Consider the following 24,880-nt stretch of genomic DNA (forward strand, 5'->3'; position numbering starts at 1 on the left):
AACTTTCCCATTTCAACTGGGAAAATCTGAGTTCATTCTGGGTCTAGGGGGCTGGACTTCATGTAGTGGAAAGCACATCACATTTAGAGACAGAAAAGTTGGATTCCCATCCCAACCTGCACTTAGTAATATGAACTTAAATTTTTCAATGGCCTCTCTAATAGAACACAGTTTCCTTATCTGTAAAATGGAGAAGAACAAAAAACAAAAAACAAAAACTTCTTCTGCTTAACCCATGGGTAGCAATAAGGCATATGAAGGTACTTTGCAAGCCATAAAGAAAATGTCAGGTAACATTATTTTTACTCTCAAAACTTTATTTCTAGTCACACACCCCTCTCTCAAGTTCCAGGCTCACATTTCTAACTATCATCTATTCCTCAGGCCTTCCCAAACGGCTCATACACGTACTGAGATAACCACCTGGCCCTTCTGGCAGCCAGGTGGTGCCCAGCAGGGCCAGAGACATCGGCAAACTGCCCCCAGCTGCAGAAGCCTCCTCCAGCTTGCTAAATACCGCTTTATATGAAATTTCCAACGAATTATCTATCTGGCTTTTAAACTGATTTTATCAAAAAGCAAAGACACGCTCTTTCTTCAGAAGCTTACTCCTCCTGGCTTCCCTTTTCTGTCAGTGATGATACCCTTTACGGGTATAAAGATAACACAGAGTCATTGTCTTTGACATCTCTCTCCACTTCTCCTTTGCCTTTTCCCATCCTATGAACCATCATTTTTCTTTTCCTTCTTATATCTATCTTGGTGTCTCACAGAACCAGGCTTGACTCTAGTGCCAGGCATATGACCTTAAAGAACTTTCTTTACACACTGACACTTGGTGTCCGCATCTGTGAAATGAAATAGTGGAAGTTGCAGATCTGTTTGTGAGGATTAAACCAGATTGCGTTTGCCAAATGCAGGGCACATGTGAGCTGAGTTCTACCTTCTAGCTAAGTTGGATGCCCCAGGGACGTCTGCTATCACCCAGCCTTTTCCCCTTCCTGCTTCCATAGGGTCCACCCTGTTCTTCACTTTGCCTGGACTCTTCTCTCCCCCTTTCCCATTTCTGCCTATCAAGCTCGTATGCATCCTTCATGGACAATCTTTCAAATACTCCCTGCCTGTGGCATCCAGAGGTGACGCTACTGCCTCTGGACTGTAAATGATTCTTGCATTTTATTCCTACAACTCATGAGGCACTTGACATGACTACTGTGTACTCTGCGTTTGTATATGTCATCTCTTCTTGTGAACTTTCATGTTTATCTTCCTTATGCATACCATTTACTTAATAAATAGTTTTTAAGTGACTGAAAAGAATCATCAGTCAATCAACGATGGAGGTCCAGACCTGAAACGAGCAAATGAAAAGCAATTTGGAAGTGATGCAATGATTTAAACGAAGAATAAGACACCGAAGACACTTCCCATTTTGTGTGCTGATTTTTTAATGAACATCTTACAAAATAACTGGCTGTAGCTGTTTTACGTTACAATACAGTAGATAGCTCCTTTCACTGTGTTCCCAATCAAGCCAGCCCCTTGGGGTGCTAACTGACACACTCAATAGTGATCTCACAGAGGAGAGGACATGCCAAATCCAATGCCTTGTGATGGGGGGAAGGAAAAGAGAGAATCAAGAAGAGCTCTTTCCTTTCATGTACAAGTTTGCCAGCTGACCATTCTCCTCACTCTGCCCTCTTATCTCTCTGGTTGGAAACTGTCACACTTATCATCAGAGTCATCCAGCCCTAGGCAACCTGGACCCCAGAGCTCCTAGTTACTGGGAAAAAGAAGCAGCAGAGAAGTGATTTTGGAACAAGGAAACAAATGGAAGAGCCTCTGGGAGAGGCCCTCTGTGGCCCCATGTACGGGGAAGAGCAGCAGCATGCAGACCACCACGTGGAGCGAGCGTGAGTTGAGATCCACTGGGGATTTGTGACCGTGGTGTCTTAGAGCTTCAACTCTATTAGTGACCTGAGGAGCTCGAAGCGCTAGGCTCCAGGGACAAAGGCTGGAAGAACCTGCCATCTGCGAATGGCCAGGACTGACTCGGGCTGGGCAGCCTGTAGCCTGAAAGGCTTTCCACACCCCCCCAGAACCCTCCTCTCACCTTCCCAGGGTAGTGATGGAGTGCAGATGTTGCCAACAGAGAACGAAATATTTTAAAATGAAGTACGAAAGAGAAATGTTCTCACTGTAACTCCTGAGGGAAGACTGAGCCCAGATCCACGCTGGCATGAACCACAGGCTCCGTATTCCTGGGGCTTGGGGGGGGGAGGGGGTGGGGGGGTGGATGTAGCCTTCCTGAGCTGGGCGATGCCCAGGGTAACTCTCAAGCTCAGACATGGCAGGATTCCCCTGCACGGAGTCTGACACGCTTCAAGACATTTGGATAACAATCTTACAACTGTTTTAGAATGAAGAATCTAAACTTTTCTACTGTCCTTTCCATATTGAAGCCTATCAGAATCCCAGAAATAAATATTCTCTTCTTGGGGGCACTAAATGTGAACCCAGATAAGGAACAGTAGGTATCTAGGCTATTGTTTCCATTACGGCTGGAAATACAGAGAACAAGAGTATTTTGGATGGGCAGACGCTGGTCTTTCCCTTCCCCAGTGACCTTGCCACCCTCATTTCAGATCCCCACAGATAAATATGTGTAATCCCCTTCTCCTTTTTATTCCATTCCAGAATGTTGTTCTTCCCTACGTGAAGTCTGGCTCAAGATAGTGGGGGAAGTATTTCTTCTTTCTATTGACATGTGCACAGCCATTGCTTTCAGGGTTGATGGGAAGAATAGAAAACTGTGGTCAGAGCCAAAGAGCAGGTGATCCAGGGAGACCAAGGCTACCCTTGAACTTTTGCCTGTTCTTCCCTTCCTGAGATGATAAACTGGGGTGTTGAACAAGAAACTAGCTCCTTACTTTCTTTCTCCAAGGCCTCATCCATAAATCATCACTAAAAAACAACTGCAATAGACCACATGCAAAATTTGTCAGCCCAGGACGTAAATAGAGGCAGGTTAACGTGGTCATTTCACGTACAGTCCATCTATTGAGCAAGAAAGGGTGACAACGACAAAATGGACCCTAAATAGTTGAAATTCTTCTCTCTCCCCACAGAGTGTCACCCTTGCTCCATGTTATTTTCATAGCTTGCTCAAAGTGCTCTCTCTGGGACACAGATTTGACGCATCACACTTGAATAGAATTTACCTCCGAGTCTGCATTGTTCTAAAAGATCCCCTTTGGTCTGCTGTGGAGACTCGGAACAAGGCTGAGTCTCCTTGACTCAATTCATCCTCCAGCCCTGGGCTCTGATTTACCCTGACTTCTCCCCTGTCTATGGCCTCCCTCGGCTCCTCCAAACCTGCCTGTTCTTCAGTTTCCTCCACCTTTCCCCAATGTCATTTCCATGACATTTTTCCCCCAGAAAGTCAACAATAGGTCATGTGGCTGTGAATTGTGGCCAGGCTTGGAGACTTAGAAAAAGGGAGACCACAGGCCAAGTATGAGGAATGCGTGAGTTCCTGTAATCCTGGTGATGGGAGAGTGAGCCTACGTACAGACTTGTTGACTGAGTGACTGGATGAGATCCACACTTGGAACAGGCACCTGTGGAAGTGCAGAAAATCCTGGGCCTCACCAACTGCAACGAAGAGTTCCAAGAACTGAAGAGAATGTATTCTTTTTGGACGGATACTCAAGAACCATAGTCTAGTTTTCCTGGACCCATCACCAATGGATAACCCCACCCACCTTTCCATACCTTTTAGTATTATCATTCCAAGCCCCCATCTCCTCAAACTGGGCTCAGCTCCCAGTTCATCAAAAGATGATTAGCTGACATGTGATAATCAGAAACTCCATCTAATCTCTCTCTTTTCTTCCCCAGTTCCCTCTCAACCTGACAATCCCTAGGAATAGAAAGATGGCAGAAGAACTTGTCTTTCGGTCCTCAAACCCTCAGCATTCATTTTGGACGTGAACTTCACAGCAGCATGTGTGGAACAATGGATAATTTTTAGCTTAGTAGACAGCAAAAAATATAATATATATAATATATTTATATCATTATGTTTAAATACTTATAAAGAATTAATAACTAACCTCATTATTACTAAGGGAGACTACACAAAGAAAGGGAGAGAGCCAGTTTAGATTAGACGAGCCCTGAAAGATGGCCATCCATTCAAAATGGGTATTAGCAGAGTGTCCCTGGCAACTTCTCTTCTAGTATTTTGGTATTGGTTTACAAGTTGGGTGGGGCTGAATAGTTGGCAGGGTGCAGAGTGGGGGGCAGGGCAAGAGTTGAGGATGGGATCTGATAGAATATAAATGGGGAAGGAGGGTCCTTGTATATATATCATATTTCTCTTTCCACTTTAAATCAACTGCCTCTTTGAAGAAATGTTTGCCTATGATTCTTCCTTACTTGGGCTACTTGATGCAATAGTTGGCACCTATAAACGTCCTCTTGCATTTCTTATAGGATCCTTCTTGTTCTTCTTCCTTCCTTCATTTCATGACCTTTCTTCTTCATTCATCCTTTGTTTCCTTTTGTGGAGGCCTCTGATTCTTACTGCCTCCAGGGCAGTGGAAGGAGGGGCTTGATCCCACAGTTACAGATTTTCTTCCGCCTTGGGGTCTCGGCAGGTGCATTCATCCAGATCACAGTCAGCAGCAAATGGAATGACCTTGAGAAATCAAAGAGAAGTTGAAATCACTCATTTTTGCACCAAGCATCACACTTTCAACCAGCTTCTGCTTTTTTTCTCACTTGGTCCCAGAGGAAGTGTGGGATTGCGTGTTAGTATCACAGAATTGAAATTAACACTCAGTTCTTTCACTTACACACCATGTCTCCTTAGGCAAGGTAAACCTTCCTTGCTTCACTTTTTATATATAAAGTGGGAGGACAACAGCAACTACTCAAGAGGGTGTTAGTGTAGTTTAAATAAGGCGATGGATATGAAACACACATTTCCAGGCATCTCTAATATCTGTTCCTACTACTTCTAATATTACCACTAATGTCCAAAACTACTGCTGTTAATGTTTTTGCTGTTATTGTCAATCTTCACAAAATCTTTGTAAAGTAGGTAAGATGAATGTTAGTATTTTCTTCTTACAGGGAAGGTCAAGAGAGGTAGGGTGACTTAACTCAAGGTCATGACACTACTATCTGGAAAACCAAGGCTCTATGACCTAGCTCTATGTCTTCTACTTTTTTGATGTTCTTGGGGCCATAGAATCATCTCTTCTATCTTCATAAGCTTGAGGTTTTGCCCTTCTTGAACCCAGGATATACTTTGGCTTGGTGAAACGATGCATCTCTCTACCGATTGTTTGTGGCTGGATTGCCTTCCTGCTATGTAATTATCCCTCCTCCAGGTCAGAGATGGTCCAGCAAAAGTTGCTCTCTTCCTGCTTGCACTGCTACCAACAGATAATCATACTTTTTGAGTGTCCATGATTAGCTTCAGAGAGAATTGGGCATTCAGGAGACATGACGTAAAAGTGGCAAAGATTCTGCTCTTTGGGCATGGATAGTCAAATGAAACAACAATAGATCAGCATATTATTTAATAGTCCAAGTACACTGAAGAGATAGGCTGGGTGACTGGGCAAGTGGGCTGGAGAACGGGTGGTGGGGTTTGAGGAAATTTCCCAGCATGTTTTCACATATGAATTAAATGTAATTTAGGAGTCGACAGGAGTGAAAGGCTTTTTCAATCCTGATTCATGTGTATACTGGCCACAGGCACCAAAATCCATTAAAGAAAAACCCTAGATCTGCTGAGTGTGAGATGGAGATGGGGAGAGAATTGATTGCTTTCTTCCAAAGTGGTTATGCCTTCCTGAGTAGAAATGGGATCCTTGACCAGTTACTTTCTTCGAGTGAGACCAGGAACTAGTTGGCATGATGTCTGACCTGCAATCCAAGCTCTTGATCTGTTTCTCATGGTTTGGGATTTGCTGGTTTTTAGAGCAAAAGAGGGCCAAATTGAACAGTGATACAATAAGTCCCTGAGCTCTCTGCACTAAATAAGTTAATTCATGTCAGTGGTGAGAACAATGCCTGGCACAGAGTGAGCCATCAGTAAATATTAGCTATTAGGAGGAGCGTTCAGGTCTGTGTAGAGGTGATCACGCAGACCTGACTTTATTGTGGAGACACATACAAGGAAGGAAACGTTCTTGTGTATTTCTGATTCATCAAATCAGCCAACCAGCGTCAGATATCTTTGGAGCTCTTGGGTTTTCAACCATATTATTCCGAATTTTCAGCCTATTCAATTGTATAGGCTTAGCTTAAGCGTATCTTCTATTTTAATAGAGTCCAGAGCAACAGGATAAAAGGCATCAAGAAAAGGACCACTGCTCAGGATACAGCGGGGGGCGGGGGTGGGGGGGTGCTCCAGGTAGCTGCTCAACATACACCTGCAATATGCTTGTAATACACTTTACAGGATTATTCATTTAGCTGTGAAGTTTAATAATAAGTGGATACCACTTCACGGATAATCCTGCCTCTCCAAGGAGTGGAAGCCATTACTCCCTACCTACAGAAACGTTTCCTGGACAATGATAAGCAGGTGGGAGTCTGAGCAGCAGAAGCATGGCTCTTCTCTAGCAGTTTCAGGACTGACAATGAGAGACTAGTGTTTTCTAACAACCTATCCTAAAATTACTATCCTTAATCCTGTCACTGTAGAAGCTCCAATGTTTGTTCATTATCATTCCCTCTTCTTGACTGTTGAAGAAAAACAAATTATGATGCACCACGAAGGAGAGCTAGCCAAAGCTCCTGCCTCTATTCCTGGAGCTGCTACCCTCTCCTCCCACTCCCAGGTGCCCTCACTTACCTTCTTGGAGGAGAGAGTGGAAGAGCAGCAGTCTCCCCCATCATAGTGGCAGTAGGCCCGGTTGTTGATGGTATCACACCAACCATCTGCTTGGAAAGGCTGGTAAGGAGGTAGCAAGTCAGGGTCTAAGTACAACTTCACTCTGCTTCACCCTATTCTCCCACTCATCCCACCCCCAACATAATCCATGGAACTCGAGACATTATTTATTTATTTATTTATTTTATGGCTGTGTTGGGTCTTCGTTTCTGTGCGAGGGCTTTCTCTAGTTGTGGCAAGCGGGGGCCACTCTTCATCGCGGTGCACGGGCCTCTCACTATTGCGGCCTCTCTTGTTGCGGAGCACAGGCTCCAGACGCGCAGGCTCAGTAGTTGTGGCTCACGGGCCCAGTTGCTCCGCGGCATGTGGGATCTTCCCAGACCAGGGCTCGAACCCGTGTCCCCTGCATTGGCAGGCAGATTCTCAACCACTGCACCACCAGGGAAGCCCTCGAGACATTATTATGCGAGAGCACCAAAGGGGCAGGGTAAAAATTGACCTAACATTCTCAAGAAGTTGAAAAGTCTCAAGATAAGACCATTGGATCTAAGGAATTGTCAAATTTCACAACCAGTGTCTGCTCCTGGCCTACTCTAGGGACCAGGCTGGTTCATTTAATTCCTTGATCAACTTTTTCACCTTCTCATAATAGTAGGTCTTCATATCATTAGATAGGTTACAAAATATTTTCACACATGTTAACTCTGTTGATCATCAGGAAAACCTGTGCATCAGGCAGGTTTGGCTTTAAAAGTCCCATTTTATCAGTGAGGAAATGGGGATAAATAGAGATGACAAAAATTACTCCAGGTCACACAGCTAGGTCAAGCAGAGTTTAGGATTAGAAGTCATGTATCTTGATTTTTTGCTGCTTCTCACAGATTAAGGACCATAACCTCCATCTCTTCTGGTACTTGTACTTAGAGACCCCAATAGTCCTGGGTTGCTATAGACTCAAATGATGTTTGTCCAGAATGCAGTGGTGCTAGGGTTTGGGACACCAGTGCTGGAACACAAATCATCCCACATGTACAGCTACTTCATGCACAGCAGCTAGACACAGGGTTAGAGCAGAGGAAGCCAAACGGTTTCCATCTACTCCTGTTACTGCTGCAAGTTAACAGGAACCAAAATGGGAAAGGGGCCCAGGCCAAACCAGAGTTAGTGGAGTGTTTCACCCCAAAAGGGAATGTATGATAAGAACAGCAACAAGCGGTTAAAAAAATAGCTCAGCAGCCCAACGCATTGTTTCTCTAGAACCACTCTCAGAGGGAAACAGTGTCCCACGGCATCCTGGAGGGTGCACCAGCCCAGCCAGCCCACCTACTCAATCACACTAGCTGCTCCCCATCCTGAGTGGATACCCAATTGCAAAGCCTCAGGAAGCATCTCGTAGTCAAGCTCTTTGGGCCACAGGACAGTCAGTAGACTCTTGAGTCCTGAGGCCACCTTCCAGTTCACATATTCAAATCACTTTTTCTTCCCCCACCCTCCTTAAATGTCAAATAGAAGGACTGTTCCCTATTTCACTCTGCTTTGATGAGATAGATCACTAAAGTAAAAAATGGCCATTAAGGGACTTCCCTGGTGGCGCAGTGGTTAAGGATCCGCCTGCCAATGCAGGGGACACGGGTTTGAGCCCTGGTCCGGGAAGATCCCACATGCCACGGAGCAACTAAGCCCGTGAGCCACAACTACTGAGCCTGTGCTCTAGAGCCCACGAGCCACAACTACCGAGCCCATGTGCCACAACTACTGAAGCCCACGCGCCTAGAGCCCGTGCTCCGCAACAAAAGAAACCACCGCAATGAGAAGTCCGTGCACCACAACGAAGAGTAGCCCCCGCTCACCGCAACTAGAGAAAACCCGCGCACAGCAATGAAGACCCGACGCAGCCAAAAATAAATAAATAAATACAAATTTTTTTTTAATGGCCATTAAATAATTTTCAGCAATTGAGTTACATCAGAATGAGCTCATCCAAGTTATTTCTTCAATGTTTTGATTTATTCTATGGGGTCCTGAGGTCACTTGAACATCATTCCAGATGTATACCAGTTTGTGAACCTCTGAGAAGCTGCTACTTGTGGGGTGGAACTCAACAGCTGTCACACAGCTGCACGGCAATGTCAGTTGAGAGCAGGAAGTGAAAATGAATTCTGTTCTCAACACACGCCTCACTGGGATAAAAGACAAAGATTTCGAGATGAGCATTTGTCTTTAACACTGGAGCCAGTTACTCTGGCTCTGGAGAACTTGGAATAACTATATAATCATAACTTGAATCTACAATTGCAGCCAAATAGGAGTCAAAATACAACTAGCTGCATCCTTAACACCTATAGATGCCCTTGGGTTCTCCTGGGAGGACCAGATACATCCACTGAAATTCCCCCAGAATTTTCTTTTTCCAGTGTTTGGAGTATATTTTCCTCATTTAACACTGCATCTGTTACTTTTCCTCCAACCCTGACTGACTCATTGGCAAAACTTAATCTGTTTCTTCTTTCTGTTTCATGTAATCGTCTATAAAAATCCAAAGAGCACCCAAAATACTTCTGCTACATATAAAAGTATGGTCTTCAATATGGAGGATTAAAGGGAGATCTAAAGAAGATCTTCCTTTTCATAAGAACAACTTAGACATTTGAATGGATTAATAAAAGATCCTGGGACTCTTTCTTTCCAACCTCTTCCCCAAGGATGGCTTCTCATCTCAAGAGTATTAGGGAAGGTATGTTGAAAAGATCAGAAATTGTCTAGGTGACCTTCTCTAGAGCTCACTAGACTTCGATGGCTATATCCTGGACATGATTTCTAGAATGTTCTTAAAGGGTCATCTGGGAAGAGAAGGGAATTTATAAAAAGGAGCATAAATACAGAGAAAAGGTTGGAAAGACACAAGTATTTAATTTACTATATACCTATTAGAATTAATTGCTCCTCCCCTAACCTGCCAAAAATAACTACTCCACCCTAAACAAACAGAGTCTCCTATGGCAACATGTGCCTGGAAGCTTGACAGCTTGAGTCCAAAGTTACAATGGAAAAAATAGGAAGGGAAAAATGACTAATCGATCCAAAGTTTTTAAAGTATCTGAAGACTGGACTAGATTGGGGGACACAAATCTCAATAATTGAAAGGTGTCTGACTTGGGACATCACTCCTCTCCACAGGAAACTTCCCCAAGGAATGGTACAAGACTTGGCTTCTCTGCACAATGTGTCCATAGGTGAATTTTTCACTACCCATACATGTACCTCATTTTCCTGTAACATCAGAAAATGAAGTGTTCCAACTAAGTGAATTTTTCAAGTACCTAAAGCTTATTTCTTTAAGAGCCACTTTTTAATTTTCATTTTAACTGTTTTCACAAAAGAAAAAAACCTGTATAAAATTCCTGTTTCCCTGCCTTTTAATAACTTATAGAATACAAAGTCATTAACATGAATATTTTTCCTTTTTACTTATAAGGAGGCTCTTTGCATTGGGCTATTTATCCCTTTACTAAATGAGCCTCCTTACACACACACACACACACACACACACACACACACACACACCCTCATGGGTCAAGCTTTGTAGAATTATACCTAAAGTGAATCCCTAAATCTGAGAGAGAGGCTAGGTTGCTCTTCTTATGATGTATGAGCTTGATGATACCTATTTTAGTTGTTATAGGAAGGCTTTTCTTGCCAACTGGCTATGTTCCAGGCAGCTGAGGTGGCCATATGAATGGAAGTGCGTAAGTGATGAAATACAAAGAGGAAAGGCTGTCAGTCTATCCTATCCATATGACTTTACTTCTCAGAAGTAAGATAATTTCTCCTTTATGTTATATTATCTGGTGATATTTTCTGTCTAAATTGTTCTGGGGAGTTGGGTATAGGAATGGTAGCTCTGTCTGTTGCCTATGGATGTAGTCATTTATTCAATCACTCAACATTTATTCCTCACCTATTTGTACCAGGCATTGTTATGAGGGTACAGAGAGAAATAAAACATGGCTCCAGTCCTCAAGAGAACCCCCCACTTGCAATTATAGCTTATGACGACGAGTGCTAGCATAGCGATGCAGATAGAAGTACCTAGTCCAGATTTGGGGTGGGTGGGGACGCGGAAAGGATGACATGAGCTTTCAGGGGCTGGCTTTGCTACATCTAGCCCACATGAAAAAGAGTTTAGCACTGGATGATTCAGAGGGGTAGAGGGGCCTGAGAAAACTGTGCAAGTGAAAGAAGAGGGTAAAAATAGAGAGGCAGGTTGTCCCAGACTGCTCATCACAGAGCCCACTGTCAGGAAGAGTTCCATAAACTTTGACTGATTGGCTGATAGTACCCCTATTATGTGAATTAGATTAAGAACATTTTTCTTCTACAGCTTGCAACAGAACCCATGAGCACACTGATGTTCTAGAAAGGTTAGTTTTGGGCTGCAGACCTTCTGCTCTACTAACATCAAGATTGAGATATCAGCCCAGAGTGATTATATCCCTATAGGTAAAGCATGGGACAGAAGCCCCATAAGTAATCTTCAGGAGTGTGTTAAGTAGGACAGGAGAAGACGCTAATCACATTTTTGTATAATGCCTAACACTATTTTCTTTCTCCTACATCATCTCCCATCAAAACCTTCTCGTTATGTGAATGACAAATCAGACCCACACCCATTTCTTCATATTGATTAGGCTACATCAGGCCAAAAGAAACCATCTTCCAAGGCAGCTGTGGTGCCACACCCAGTGAAGTCCATGCAGCAGATGGAAGTTCTCTGGCTCTCCAGTGAATGGTGACCTCCAGCCTCGTTCTTTCAGCCCTTGGATCTGCCCATGTGTCCATTGCCTCACCTGCGAATCTCAGGGGCAAAATTCAGAGGTCTTTGAGGCCCTTCAGGGACTCTTGATGACCAGAACATTAGTTGCTTTCTTTTTTTTTTTAAGGACCATAGATGCATAAAATTCAAAGGCCAGATGGATTCTTGAATACTATTTAGTACAAAACTCTCATTTTACAAATGATGAAATGGCCCCTTAAAACAGTGAAATGTCTTGTTTGCAAGGCTAGTTGTAACAATCCTGGGAACATAGCCCAAATTTCTTGATTCTTGATGTTCTTTCTGCTAAACCATGCTACCACTATCTGATTATTTCATTAACCTTTTAATTTATGGGGAATGCAGAGTAACAAATTCCTTTGGCACCTCTATAAAAAGGGCTTCGGTGCAGAAACATTAATAATGAAGTGAACCCAGCGATCCAATATAGAAACAGAGAAAGGGTCATATATATAATCTCAATTCCCCTAGACACCCCACAACTTCACTTCTGTTTTTCTCAGTTGCAGGTTAAACGTTTACCCAAATAGGCTACATGGTACTATTGTTCCTTCTGATCTTGGGGCTCGGTTGGCCCATATCTTCCTAGAGGCTGATTTTGCCAGGAGGAAGCAGCACTGTGCTCCATTCCCATCAGCAGATGCCTGCAACCCAGAAGCATTTATTTCTGGGCCCTAGAATGCTAAAGCCAGGCATTTTCTGCTCACTGCAGTCATCTGAGGAAAAGAGGAAATGGAGTTGTTCCACTCCTCCCGTGTTCATCCCTTGGGGTGGGAGGGTGCCAGTGATCTCACATTTGTGGGTTTGCAACAATCTTCTTGGAAAATGTAAAATTAAAAGCGACAGATACCCTGAGATGGGTTGTGCAGGAAGAATTTCTTAGATTCAAGCTTCTCTGGAAAATCTCATCTGGCTTCCTAGACCCAGAGAGTTCTCCTTGCCTGTGTACTATGGTATGTTTTATCCATATGTGCATTATAGGACTTAACATTCAGAATGTATTATCAAGGGCTCAGAGTCTAATCCCCTTCAGTCCCAGCTACTAGTTCAGTGCCTGATGCACAGTAGGTTCTCAAGAAATAAATAACTATGATGGTGGCTAAATACATTTTTTTTTTAGCATACTTTATAACCAGATCCCTCCTTTTCATTAGTCCTCTCCTACTTGGTGCAGAGTATTGGTATACATTTATTTCTGAGTGGGAAGAAATAGTAGAATACACCATCTAAAGTTCTCCTATTAACAAGCTAAAAATGTTGAATAAATTTATCAATATCATCTCAGTTCTACAGGTGGTATAATAAGAAAAGAATGGAAATTGCCAGGGGCTAACAGCAAAAAGAAGCTGAAAACCAGAGCAGAAAGAAGACAGTGAAACTGTGGCTGTCCTAGGAATGTTTGCAAACACTATCTGTAATCAAGTTGTTGGGTTTTAACAGCTGATCGGGAATCGGGGCCCAGGTCTTGGGGCTTTGCAAGGTGGAGATCTTTTAAGTGACTCTGTTAGAATTTTAATAAGATAAAATGTGAGGACTGATATGGAATGGTGATATTGCACAGGTAGCTTGGCTCACTTGGAAACTAGGAGATTTTCTCCTGCCTACCAGCCCTGAGGTCTCCATGGTTCAATCCAGGCCTTGGCAAAGTCACTAGTCACTAACATATTAAAGACATGCTGGGTTACCAGCTAACAGCTGAAACTGCAAAGAGTACCTCCTTGAAGGCCAAGAGTCTACTCTTCAAACAACAGATAAGCAAGACATAATTGAAAGGAAAGCAATGAAGATACACATTCTGTTGGATGGGCAGAGGGAAACAGCCCCATGTGGTGGCCCCTAGAGAGGGGTCAGTACTCAGGTTTACTCTTGTGGTCTATTGTGCTTTACTGGTCCATGTGAGATCATGTAGCTTCTGAACGATTTTCACAGAAGAAAAAACCTTTATAAAATTCCTGTTTCCCTGCCTTTTAATAACTTATAGAATACAAAGTCATTAACATGAATATTTTTCCTTTTTACTTATAAGGAGGCTCTTTGCATTGGGCTATTTACCCCTTTACTAAATGAGCCTCCTTCAACACACACACACACACACCCCCTCATGGGTCAAGCTTCGTAGAATTACACCTAAAGTGAACACGTAACTCTGAGAGAGAGGACGGGCTGCTCTTATGATGGGTTCTCTTCTTACCCTCAAAAAAGGAAGAGCAAATGGGGACCTTTACAGGGTTGGAAAGAGAAGCCTGATTATAATCACCAGCTTATCTCTATCTGACACCAAAACCAAAGCGTAGTCTTAGCATAGTAATAGCCAAGTAGTGCAAAAACGAATCTCTTCTGAGAGAAACAGAATGCGCTGAGAACGGAAAAAGAAAAGCAAACAAAATAAGGTCAAGTGACTTCTTTCACCTGTAATAATTTTATCTGCAGCAAGGTACCCAAAGCTTAGCAGCTCCTGCCCAGGAAGATGCTCAAGGCTGTACAGTATGGTGATTCAGAGTGTGAGGTATGGTGTGAGATAAACCTACGCCCAGGTCCCAGCTCTGCTCCTTACCAACTATTAGAGCCTGAGCGAGTTACTGTGCTTTAAGCTGCGGTATCCTCATTCGTAAAATAGGAATAACACCTATTCAGAGGGTTGCTGTCAAGAAAAAAATGAGTGAATGGAGGTGAAATACTTAGCCCCGTACCTGGCCCACAGTAAGTACTCAATGAATCCTAGTTTTTATGAAGGCGGCAGGAATGTACCACTGCTTTGTGCCAGTGTGGGTTGGTGTCTGAATTCCCTCCAGAGAGACTCTGGTCAGAAAGATGTCAAGATTCTGCCACCCGTACTTTAGAGTCAAAGCGTGGATGCTCTCATCCCTGACAGCCTCCTGTTCCCTTCACTCTCACCATAAATGCACCCATCTGAGTCATGGAGGAGAGTCGGGTGACAAGGGGAAATGGGTCTGGGACTTATAAAAATAGAGTGGGAAAGGCCTGACTGGCTTCTGGAAACCAGGGCTCTCCTCCAAACCATAGTGGTGACTCAGGTGTCTCAGCCTCTGAAAAACCCCAAACCGTCACAGACACCTCTTCCCTGATGGGCACCACAGGAAAACAGGAAGGTGAGACGACTCTCTGCGACTTACTTTTCAGCCAAAAATTACCTCCTAGCAGCTCCTTCCATTTAGCTGCAAAAAAAGACCCGGCGCCGCAGACTCCCCACCTCACTTACAAACACACACGACCAGCTTCCCCACGCGGCCCCTCCTCTTGGCCCCAAACGGCCCTGGCGCTTCTTCTCATCCACGCCCGGGGGGGATGTCAGGGCCCCGATGGTGAATTTGGGGCAGCAGGGTATTCAGGTAGAGTCTGCACTTATCTGTGCCAGAAAGACACGGGCTCCAAGTCAGAGCTCTGTTTCTCACGAGAGACACGAGGAGAGAACATCTCCCCAGGGTTCTTGTCACACTCTCTCAGGGGGCTTAACAAAACGACAAAGCCCTCCTGCAAATTTGTGATCTGCCCCTTGGTTGATAAACGTTACTGTGTAGAACCACTGCTGCTGATGGGACAGTGTCCTGTGCTGTGGGCCCTTTTGTCCCTCCACCTTTTTTTTTTTTTTTTTTAACATCTTTATTGGAGTATAATTGCTTTACAATGGTGTGTTAGTTTCTGCTTTATAACAAAGTGAATCAGTTATACATATACATATGTTCCCGTATCTCTTCCCTCTTGCGTCTCCCTCCCTCCCACCCTCCCTATCCCACCCCTCTAGGTGGTCACAAAGCACTGAGCTGATCTCCCTGTGCTATGCGGCTGCTTCCCACTAGCTATCTGTTTTACATTTGGTAGTGTATATATGTCCATGCCACTCTCTCACTTTGTCACAGTTTACCCTTCCCCCTCCCCATATCCTCAAGTCCATTCTCTAGTAGGTCTGTGTCTTTATTCCCATCTCACCCCTAGGTTCTTCATGACCTTTTTTTTTTTTTTCTCTTAGATTCCATATATATGTGTTAGCATACAGTATTTGTTTTTCTCTTTCTGACTTACTTCACTCTGTAGGACAGACTCTAGGTCCATCCACCTCACTACAAATAACTCAAAACTAAAAATAGAATTACCATATGACCCAGCAATCCCACTACTGGGCATATACCCTGAGAAAACCATAATTCAAAAAGAGTCATGTACCACAATGTTCATTGCAGCTCTATTTACAATAGCCAGGACATGGAAGCAACCTAAGTGTCCATCGACAGATGAATGGATGAAGAAGATGTGGCACATCTCCCTCCGCCTTTTACCAAAACTGTCTGAGGCTGTGAGAGCGCCCTGTGCTCCACTCTCTGCCACCACCTTAACTCCTTCCTCAGATCCCCATAATCACTCACAAGGTCACTGCCTGCCCCTCGGCATCAACCCCCAGCTCCATGTCCTAAACAAAATGCCTCCAAACCTTTTCTCTCCTCCTGCACCGGTCTCACTCCTGCCTCTCATGCTTTCCCTTTTCTCTGGAGCAGCTGATCCTGCACAGTCAGCTAGGCCAGATTGGATGCCAGTGATTTCCAGTCCTTTGCTGTTAAATTGGGATTTCATGGCAGCTCCACCCTCCTCCTTCTTGAACCACACAGCAATGCTTCTCAAGACACGGCAGCCGTCCTCCAGGTGACCTAATGTCTGTGCTGGGGCTCCCAGTGGGAGCTGACGATGACACACCCTCAGAACCCATTTGTGTCTCCATCGCAAGGCTGGCGGAGCCGTTAATTCTCATGATTTTGCTTGTCTTGTTTTCATGGTGGGAGGGGCGCTACAGGTGGCCTGCAAACTCTCCTGACAGTCCTGCTACATGGCATTTGGCTGTCTTCTTTAAAAGAGGAATAAATTAACAATTGTTTGTGTGGGGGAATTTCCTGCCTTGGCTCCAGATAATTGGAGCCAGCCTACTGTGGTTCAAGGTCAGAGGTAGAAACGTTGAACACAAGAGGTCTGAACTGTGCAAGGACTACGGGGCAGAGACATTTCCGGTTTGTCTCCTTTTCCACTCCTGTTTCCTTCCATCAGCAGTAAGGCCCCTACGTCAGCACAACACCTAACACACCACACTAGCTGCTTCGTGAATATCTGGTGAGTGAGACATGTGCCGAATCGACTTTGTAAGCTAAGAAGGCAGAATAGTTTTTGCTTTCTACTCCTCTGGCCTTTCCTCCAAGATAAGGTACCTTTCCTCTGTCTGGCTCCCCTAGCCTCCCCAGATAGCTGTTCTCACTATCAATGATTCTCTCTAAAACATCACCTGAGATAGCTCGGCACGGCCTTCCGGGGAGAGGTTCACTAACCGCAGACTCTCACGGAACCAAACTGCAAGCGTCAGAAGAAGGAAGCTGAGAGCAGAATGTCGGCCGCTGCAGGTGCCTTGCTGAGCAGGTGGGACCTTCCCCCTGGCCGCCAGGCACCTCTGGAGGTGGTCCCTCACCCGTGCCTCCTCTCTGGGCCTCTGCCAGCTGCGGTGCCAGCACCAGACTCCTCATGATCGGGACATGGAGCCGTATAGGCTCTGTTCTAGAGCTCACAAAGCTCTGGGAGGCGAAGGAGGTGAAAGCGCGAGGGAACGCGCAGAAGTCAGAGGTGGAGGACCTGCAGCTGGGAGACGGGGACGGGAGAGCACGGGAGTCCTGGGAGAAGGCCCAGGGCGGACGGTTGGGGCCCTGCTCTGACTTCGAGCGTTCCCCTCCGCCGTCCTCTCTCCGGGCTCCTCGGCCAGCCTGCAGTTCACGGGAGGCTGAAGCAGGCCTGAGCCAATGGTGGGAATGTTCCACTGCAGCCCCCGACACGCGTGCTGGCCCCCGGGTGCCCCCACCACACGGCACTCTCATGCCAGGCAGCTCGGCATTTCTTGGCTCCCCAAGCCCGCCCGTGGAAGAGGACGGGGAATGCAGACTGTGGGAGGAAATGACAATATTCACTGTTTGGATTAAATATTTTTCTTGGCCCTCCTGGTGTTTGCTGAGCGTCTTTTGCTTTTTCCTTCCCATTCTCTCTCATTCCTTCCCTCCTCCCTCTCTGTGCCTTTCCCTCCACCTCTTTCTCCTCTCTCTCTCTCTCTCTCTTCCTCAGTAATCAAGCACACTGAGAGAAACTTCAAGGAGAAGGCAGAAACTCCTAGGGTGGGAAGACCTGTTTAAGGAAATCAATCAAAGCAGTTGACAAAGGCTTTTGCCATTCTGATACCACACCCAGCTCTTCACTGGGGTGTCTCACTTTGGGGTAGATCTAAACCTATAAATACATTGCTTTGAATTTTTGTAAGTCTTCATGTGATATAACTCACAGCATTTGTTTTCTCTCTCATTCTCTCCTTCTTTCATATATATGTAATAGGTGTGTATATATACATATATATGCATAAATATGATGCATAAATGATATATACGTACTGTTCGTATATAAGATAAACGTGCATATAATAATCACTAATATGTAATATTTATAATACAGATATATAACATTAAAATATGTGATTATATTTTATACACAGAAACAGACACGTACATCCATATACAATTTCTCTAGAAGCTCCAGGCATAAGTAGTGACTCTAAAGGTAAAAATAACTTTACAAACTAGAAACCATCGTATAGAAACAGGATACTATTTTTATTTTATATATGGCATTTTCTGTGTATCAGGCACTGTGCTACAAGGTTTGTACTCATGATCTTATTGAACCCTCACAACAACCCATTTTACAGATGAAAAAATCCAAGGATCAGAGCTGTTAAGGAATCTGTCTCTAGAAAAGAGGTGGAGCCACCGTCTGACACCCAGACCTGTGCTACAACCATCCTGACATGCTCACACTGCCTCTAGCATTATTCACCATATAATAATGATATGCCTCACTTCACTTCTCAGAACTGCACACCTGGTCCGATCTCTACCATAACTACGGGCATGAAGTAGCCACTTTCTGGATGGAAGGTCAGTGTCACAGAAGTCCATGAGAAATGTACCATCTAGGATATTTAACTTCAAAACATATACTATGAGCCAGGCATGGGGCTAATTGCTGGAATCCTAGGATATCTGTTTCATACATACTTAGTGTGTCTCCTATGAACAAGGCATGACAAAACATTTGCCTTAAAGAAGCTTTGGTGGCATCAACCTTAAATAAGGCAGAATCTGAACAGCATCTGAGACAATAAGAAAAGAAAATCACAGGCCAATGGAGGATTGATTGCCAAAGTAATTAATGGCACCAGTAAGAGCTATAGAAGTTCAGAACAGGAAAGGGGCTGGGGCATTTCAGAAAGGCTTAATGGAGTAAATGGGACTAGACTTAATCTTTGAGGATGGATAGGATTTGGGCAGAGAAGTAGGGAGAAAAATCCCAGCAGGAGGGCAAATATAAACCCAGATTTCAAATGGAAAAGGAAAAGATATATCTGTGGTTTTCTGCCTTGAGTATTAATGGTCTAAGTTTAGAATTAGGTCAAAATCTGCATCTAGAGGAATCTAGTCCTCATCCCTGAAGACAATAGGGAGCAGTGGAAATTTGGGAGTTTTTTGTGTGTTTATCTATTTTTTGGGCAGAAGAAGAACATGGTAAAAGTTGTGCTTCAAAGGTTGGATCTGGGGACAGTGTGGGGGATGTTCAGGAGACCATTGGAGGGCTCCAGAGTAGGTAGAAGTTGACCTCAAGCAGATAGGAACTGAGAAGAACAAAATTTTGGGTCCTAATATGGAATAGGAAAAAGCAGAAGGGAGGGGTCTTGTGAAGGACTTGTCAGGACTTGGCAAATGGCCATATTTAGGTAGAAGACCAACGGAGATGAAGGTTTATCTGTGATATTTTACTCAAATCACGCTAAGCTTTTCTCAAAAAATTAGCTCGTTGAGAACGTAGCTAGAAAGACTCCTCGCTAAATATACGGACCGAGTCACGGGACGTAGAACCTGATCCATCAGCAAAACCCTATTCTACCTCACAGTGAGAAGCTCTACACATTTTCTTTTCCCATCTAAACAAAGCCCTAGAGGGTCTCCCCTGCCCGATTTCTGCTAGGCTTTCCCCACAACTTAGACATGACTATTTTATCCCCCCCCAGTAACATCCAGGTCCAGCTGAGTTGAGGAATGGCAGGAGGGAGGTGGCATGTTTATTCTAGAGTATTTTCTTGCCAATAGTCTTGTTTCTTTTAGCCCTGGTCTAATTTTTAGTTCCTGTGTCTACGAGCGGCTCCGTTTGTGTGGCTGGCTGATTACTGTGGTTCTCATCTTTAACCTGTCACGCCATCCTGGGTTGTCAGGCCGGCTGTTCTGTTCTCCGTTAACTGGTCCATCCATCCAGTCTCACTTTCACCCACATGGAACCTATTCTCTGTGCAAGTGTCTTGTTTACATTCCCTTTATCTACGGGACGCTGGTCTGTGTATCTTATTCACTCAACCACTGATCAGCTGCATCTGTTTCACAACATGTTCTCCAGTCTCTCTTCCTTGGTCTCTGATCCTTGCTAAGCAGTGTTCCTGGGTCCGCCTCTTCTTCCTCTGGACGAAAGCTTGCAAAGCCCAGGGAGAAGTCCTAACAGGTGACCAGCAGCCCATGTTCATCTCTCAACTGACTTCCCTAAAGTCCTGCATTTCTAGTTTGTGTGTTCTCTATTTGTTTATTCATTTTTAATCTTCCTACCAATTTAAGAACAGGACAGGGACTCCGGAATCAGCTGCCTGGGTTCATTTACGGTCTCATTTGCTAGCTCCGGGGCTTTGGACATGTAATCGAATCTTCAGCCCCTCAATTTGCTCATCACTAAAACAAGAATGATAACAATGGTAATAATTCCTCACAGTATGCACCTGGCACACAATAAACATGCAATAATGCTATTAAATATACCATGGAACCAGGAGTTATTTTTCTGTTTGTTTCCTGAGTGCAGTGAACCTGCATACTCTGAGTATCAATGTTTCCCTATCTGTGAAGGTACGGAGCAGTTCTCCCAGAGGTGGCTACCAGATAACCTGGTCATTCTTCTTCTCTCTTAACTATGACCAGTAATACCAGGGATCTTACCATGAACCTTGCACAACTATAGGGACAGAGTGACTTAAGGCAGGCAAATGCATAAGCCAAGTTATCTGAAATACTAGTCATCTCTCTTAGGTTCCATTGTTGATAGTTGAGGGATAGCAGCAATGCTGTGTCAGAATTTGTCTTTGGTCCCCTGGGCTCCTTTGTTTTCTGTCATCCTCATCTCCAAGCTTGACAGTGCTCCCTGTGACAACTCCCATAACTAGTGTATCCATCCCTACCAGAGTATCTGCACATTCTTCTATCCCTCTGGAAAGCAGCAGACATACTAAGGGGTCAGTGACAAATATGTATCTGCAACTAAATAAAAGATAATGTATTAAGGCAAAAAATGACTTTAATTGTGGAAAGATTGGAGCTTTGTGAGCCACTCGGTGAAAACAAGAATTTGTGGGTGAAATAGGAGCATACGTAGCACCCCCAAAATTACGTAGTGGAGGTAGCCACCTGTTAAGCAAAATTGGGAAACCCATTTCTAAGTATCGAGACATTTTCTACCTGACTGAAGCGAGCATGAGCAAAACACCTGCTGTTATGGACTGAATTTTGTTCCCTCAAAAAGCATATATTGAAGCCCCAGCTCGCAATATGATGGTATCTGGAGGTGGGGCCTTTGAGGGCTAATTAGGTTTAGAGGATATCATGAGGGTGGGGCCCTCATAATGGGATTATTACCCTTATAAGAAGAGATAGCAGAGCTTTCTCTCTCTCTCTGCCATGTGAAGACACAGTGAGAAGGTGGCCATCTGCACACCAGGAGGAGAGACCTCACCAGGAAATTGAATCATCCAGTACCTTGATCTGGGATTTCCCAGCCTCCAGAACTGTGAGAAATAAATGTCTGTTGTTTAAGCCATCCAGCCTATGTATTTTGTAAATAGCAGCCCGAGCAGACTAACGCTCAAGACTTATTTAGTGAATTTATTAATTTAGCTATTTTTACTGATTTGTCAACCTAAAGAATTCCCAAAGATTTTGTCTGAGAAAAAGGAGCAGGAAAAGGAGGTAAGAAGAAGACAGACAGGCAGGAAGCAGCTCTCAGAGGAAGCCCAAAGAAGTAAAAAGATCATTGGCTTCTCCTATTCAGTAACTAGGCAATTCTGGATGGGTCTGGCCCTCGGGCTGGGCACACAGGGCATGAAACCAGAACAGGTGAGCACAGCCAATAAGCTGGGCAGGCTTCAGACACTCCAACTCAGCTACAGTGTCATCAGGGTCTTAAGTGGTTCCAAGGCCAGAGACCATTACTGGAAATCTAACAGCATTGCAGACATGCACCACCAAGTTTAATATTTCTCACACTAGAAAGACTTCAACTGAATCTAATCTCATTTTTAATTAGTCCTCACATTACCTGGTGAGGCAGATTAATATGATTATCCGTATTCCACTGATGGGGAAAATGAGACAAAGGGCCATGCCTCAAGGTCACTTAGGGAATGAGCAGTAGAGGTGAAAATTAAACTTAGGTATTTTAAACTTCCAAACAAGCACACAAGGGAGAGGACAGTGGGGAGCTGATTTCATCATCATCATTTGTTCAGGATCTTTCACATCTGGATAATGCATATTCAATTTACTACCTGGTTTCTCTAAATAAAAAATAAAGGACTCATTCTAGTTCTGAACCCCTGTATTCCATTTTCAACGCATAAGGAATTTACCAAGTATTCTCTGCCAGGAGCAGCCAAAGAAGTTAATAAAATGCACATCACTCAGACAAATGTGAATATGTACTGACTATTTATGGAATGTTTAATATTAGACTACATTGTGGGGAGTGGGTATAAACACAGAAGAATGAAACATGCCTCCTGGCCTCTAGAACCTGGTCTAACTGGTCCAACTGAACATTCAAAATAGGTAACCAACACCAACACAAATAGCACACAAGTCCAACCACATAGGCAGGAACCAGGTCTTTTCTTTGTTCCCCGAAGTAGATGTTCAAGCATTATGTGTTGACAAACTGTTGGCTGAGATTATTTCAGATCAAACTGAGATATTATTAGTGTGAGAGGTAAGCTCATAGTATCATCATACACCTCCCCTCCTTCCAATCCAGTTAATTTCATCTTCAACCTCTTTCTCGTCATCCATCACACCCAACATCCAAATGTTCACCCTTCTACTGAAGAAACAGTTTTGTATGCAGACTCTTTTCTCTCTTCTCTTTCTGCTTCCTCAGTTCAGTGAGGTAGGTGGCTGTTACATTAGTTTAGGTGAGAGAGGATAAGGTTCTGACTTCCGTGGTCCAACTTTGCCACCATGCTTTTCTTCCTAAAATATAAATCCTATAATCTTTTTTCTGTGACTGAGATGTTTAATGCTCACCTGATATCTGTGTGTTTCCCTGACTCACGTGTCGTGGGCTTGAGGCCATGTGACCAAGTTCTGGTAAATGGGAAGGCAAGCAGAAGTGATGCTTTACTTCTCATCTAAGGGACTCAAGAATTATTGGCCTCTCTCTGTATTTCTTCTCTGCCCTTTTGGAGGAAACCATGGAGACCACATTTTGAGAGCACAGAGGCGTACGATGGAAGAAATGAATGGGTGCTCCAGAGACTTACACCAGACTTCACGTAAGTGAGAAACAAATCCTTTGTCATGTTAAATCACTGAGATTTCCGGGTTAATTTGTGACCACAGCCTATCCCGATTATTTCATATTCTACTTATAAATCTTCAATGGATCGACACTGACTCCAGGATAAAGTCCAAACTCATTAGCTTGGCACACAAAAGCCTGAGTGATCTAGCCCTAGCTTAGCTCTTTAACCTCCAGTCATTCCACATTCCTTCATGTTCCCCAAGATCAGCTTCACTGAGCAGACTAATAATATATTCTGTGATACGCCACTGGTATTTTGGGGTTGTTTGTTATGTGACATGATTGTAGAAACATTTAAATAATACAAAGATTGGTATTAGAAGTGGGGTGCTGCCATAACAAAAATCTAAAATGTGTGGCATTGGTTCTAGAATGGTGCATCAGAAAGCAAAGGAACTGTTTTAGGAAGCTGGAAAAATGAAGTACCTCACCATGTAGTGGGGAAAAAAAAATTATTAAATGTTTCCTGTCATTGTGAGGAAAGTTATAATGTTAACTATTATAACTTGTAGGTCAGAAAATTTACTCAATAGCCTACTGGCTTTGGGTAAAGAGAATTTAAAGAATAATATTACTAGGGTTAGTTATTGGTTGCTACGTTCATCTGATAAGGTGCTGCAAGAAAAGATGAACTCAGAAAAGGTTGCTGCTTTGCCAGCAGAATTGACAGGTAATATAGAGCGCTAAAAATTCCAGGACTTGCAGTGAAAACCAAAGCTATTTCTCATCTCCAACAAGCAAAAGATAAAACTGAGTAATGCTGTGTATTAGACAGGCCTTCTAAGACTGAAGTTAAGGCCTAATCTCAGGCAAAGACCAAATCGAGGGGTGGACCATTACATCATTTGTTAGGACTTTTAACTGGATTAAAGTGGCACCTAGAAGATCCTTGTAGTTGAACAAAGTGACTCATAGAAAAGAGACTAAGGACTTTATCCCAGAGAAGTCTCATAAGCTCAGAATACCTATAATCAAACTGATTCAGAGAGGCATGTCTTGAAAAGACTGTGACATAGCTCCTGCAATATGGATTTGACTGAAATTAAATATATGCAAAACCAAAAAAGTCTGTGAGTTCAATTTCCAAAAGTAGCATCAGATTGTGTTAAAAGAGACTTACTGTTAGAGAATTTGGATAGATTTTTTGGATCCCCTATATTCTAAGAGGAGAAAGCAGGTTGATAACGTTACTTAGCTTCCAATAGGAGGATGCTCTCCAGTGCCCTCTTCTTGTGACCCAAGAGGATAATAGAAAAGGAAGGACATCCAAGAAAGCAGAGCCAAGAGCCATGAAGAAAAATCGACTTGGGACCTATATCCAGGGAGTTAGCAAAAGCTATTAAACAAGCAGCACTCCTTATTCTTAGAGTATAATTTTTGCCACTTTTCTCAGAGGGATTTCAGAATTGTGGACCAGCGCCAGTTATGTTCCTTTCGTT

At 43.8% G+C, this 24,880-nt stretch overlaps 1 protein-coding gene across 8 annotated transcripts in view; it reads right to left on the minus strand.

Annotated features, from left to right (window-relative positions):
* Nucleotides 1-1,430: 1,430 nt before the first annotated feature.
* PAPPA2 (pappalysin 2) overlaps nt 1,431-24,880 on the minus strand; it is a 431,292-nt gene continuing 407,842 nt past the window's right edge. For 7 of the 8 annotated variants that reach the window (XM_082437017.1, XM_082437016.1, XM_082437015.1 and 4 more), the window contains one exon: nt 1,431-6,973. In XM_082437017.1, coding sequence (XP_082293143.1) covers nt 6,746-6,973 — 228 coding nt within the window. In that variant the 3' untranslated portion in view covers nt 1,431-6,745. The remainder of the gene's footprint in view (nt 6,974-24,880) is intronic. The other variant, XM_082437018.1, reaches the window with a different exon arrangement.

The sequence above is a fragment of the Balaenoptera physalus genome (genome assembly GCF_965194825.1).
Source record: "Balaenoptera physalus genome assembly, chromosome: 1".
NCBI lineage: Eukaryota > Metazoa > Chordata > Mammalia > Artiodactyla > Balaenopteridae > Balaenoptera > Balaenoptera physalus.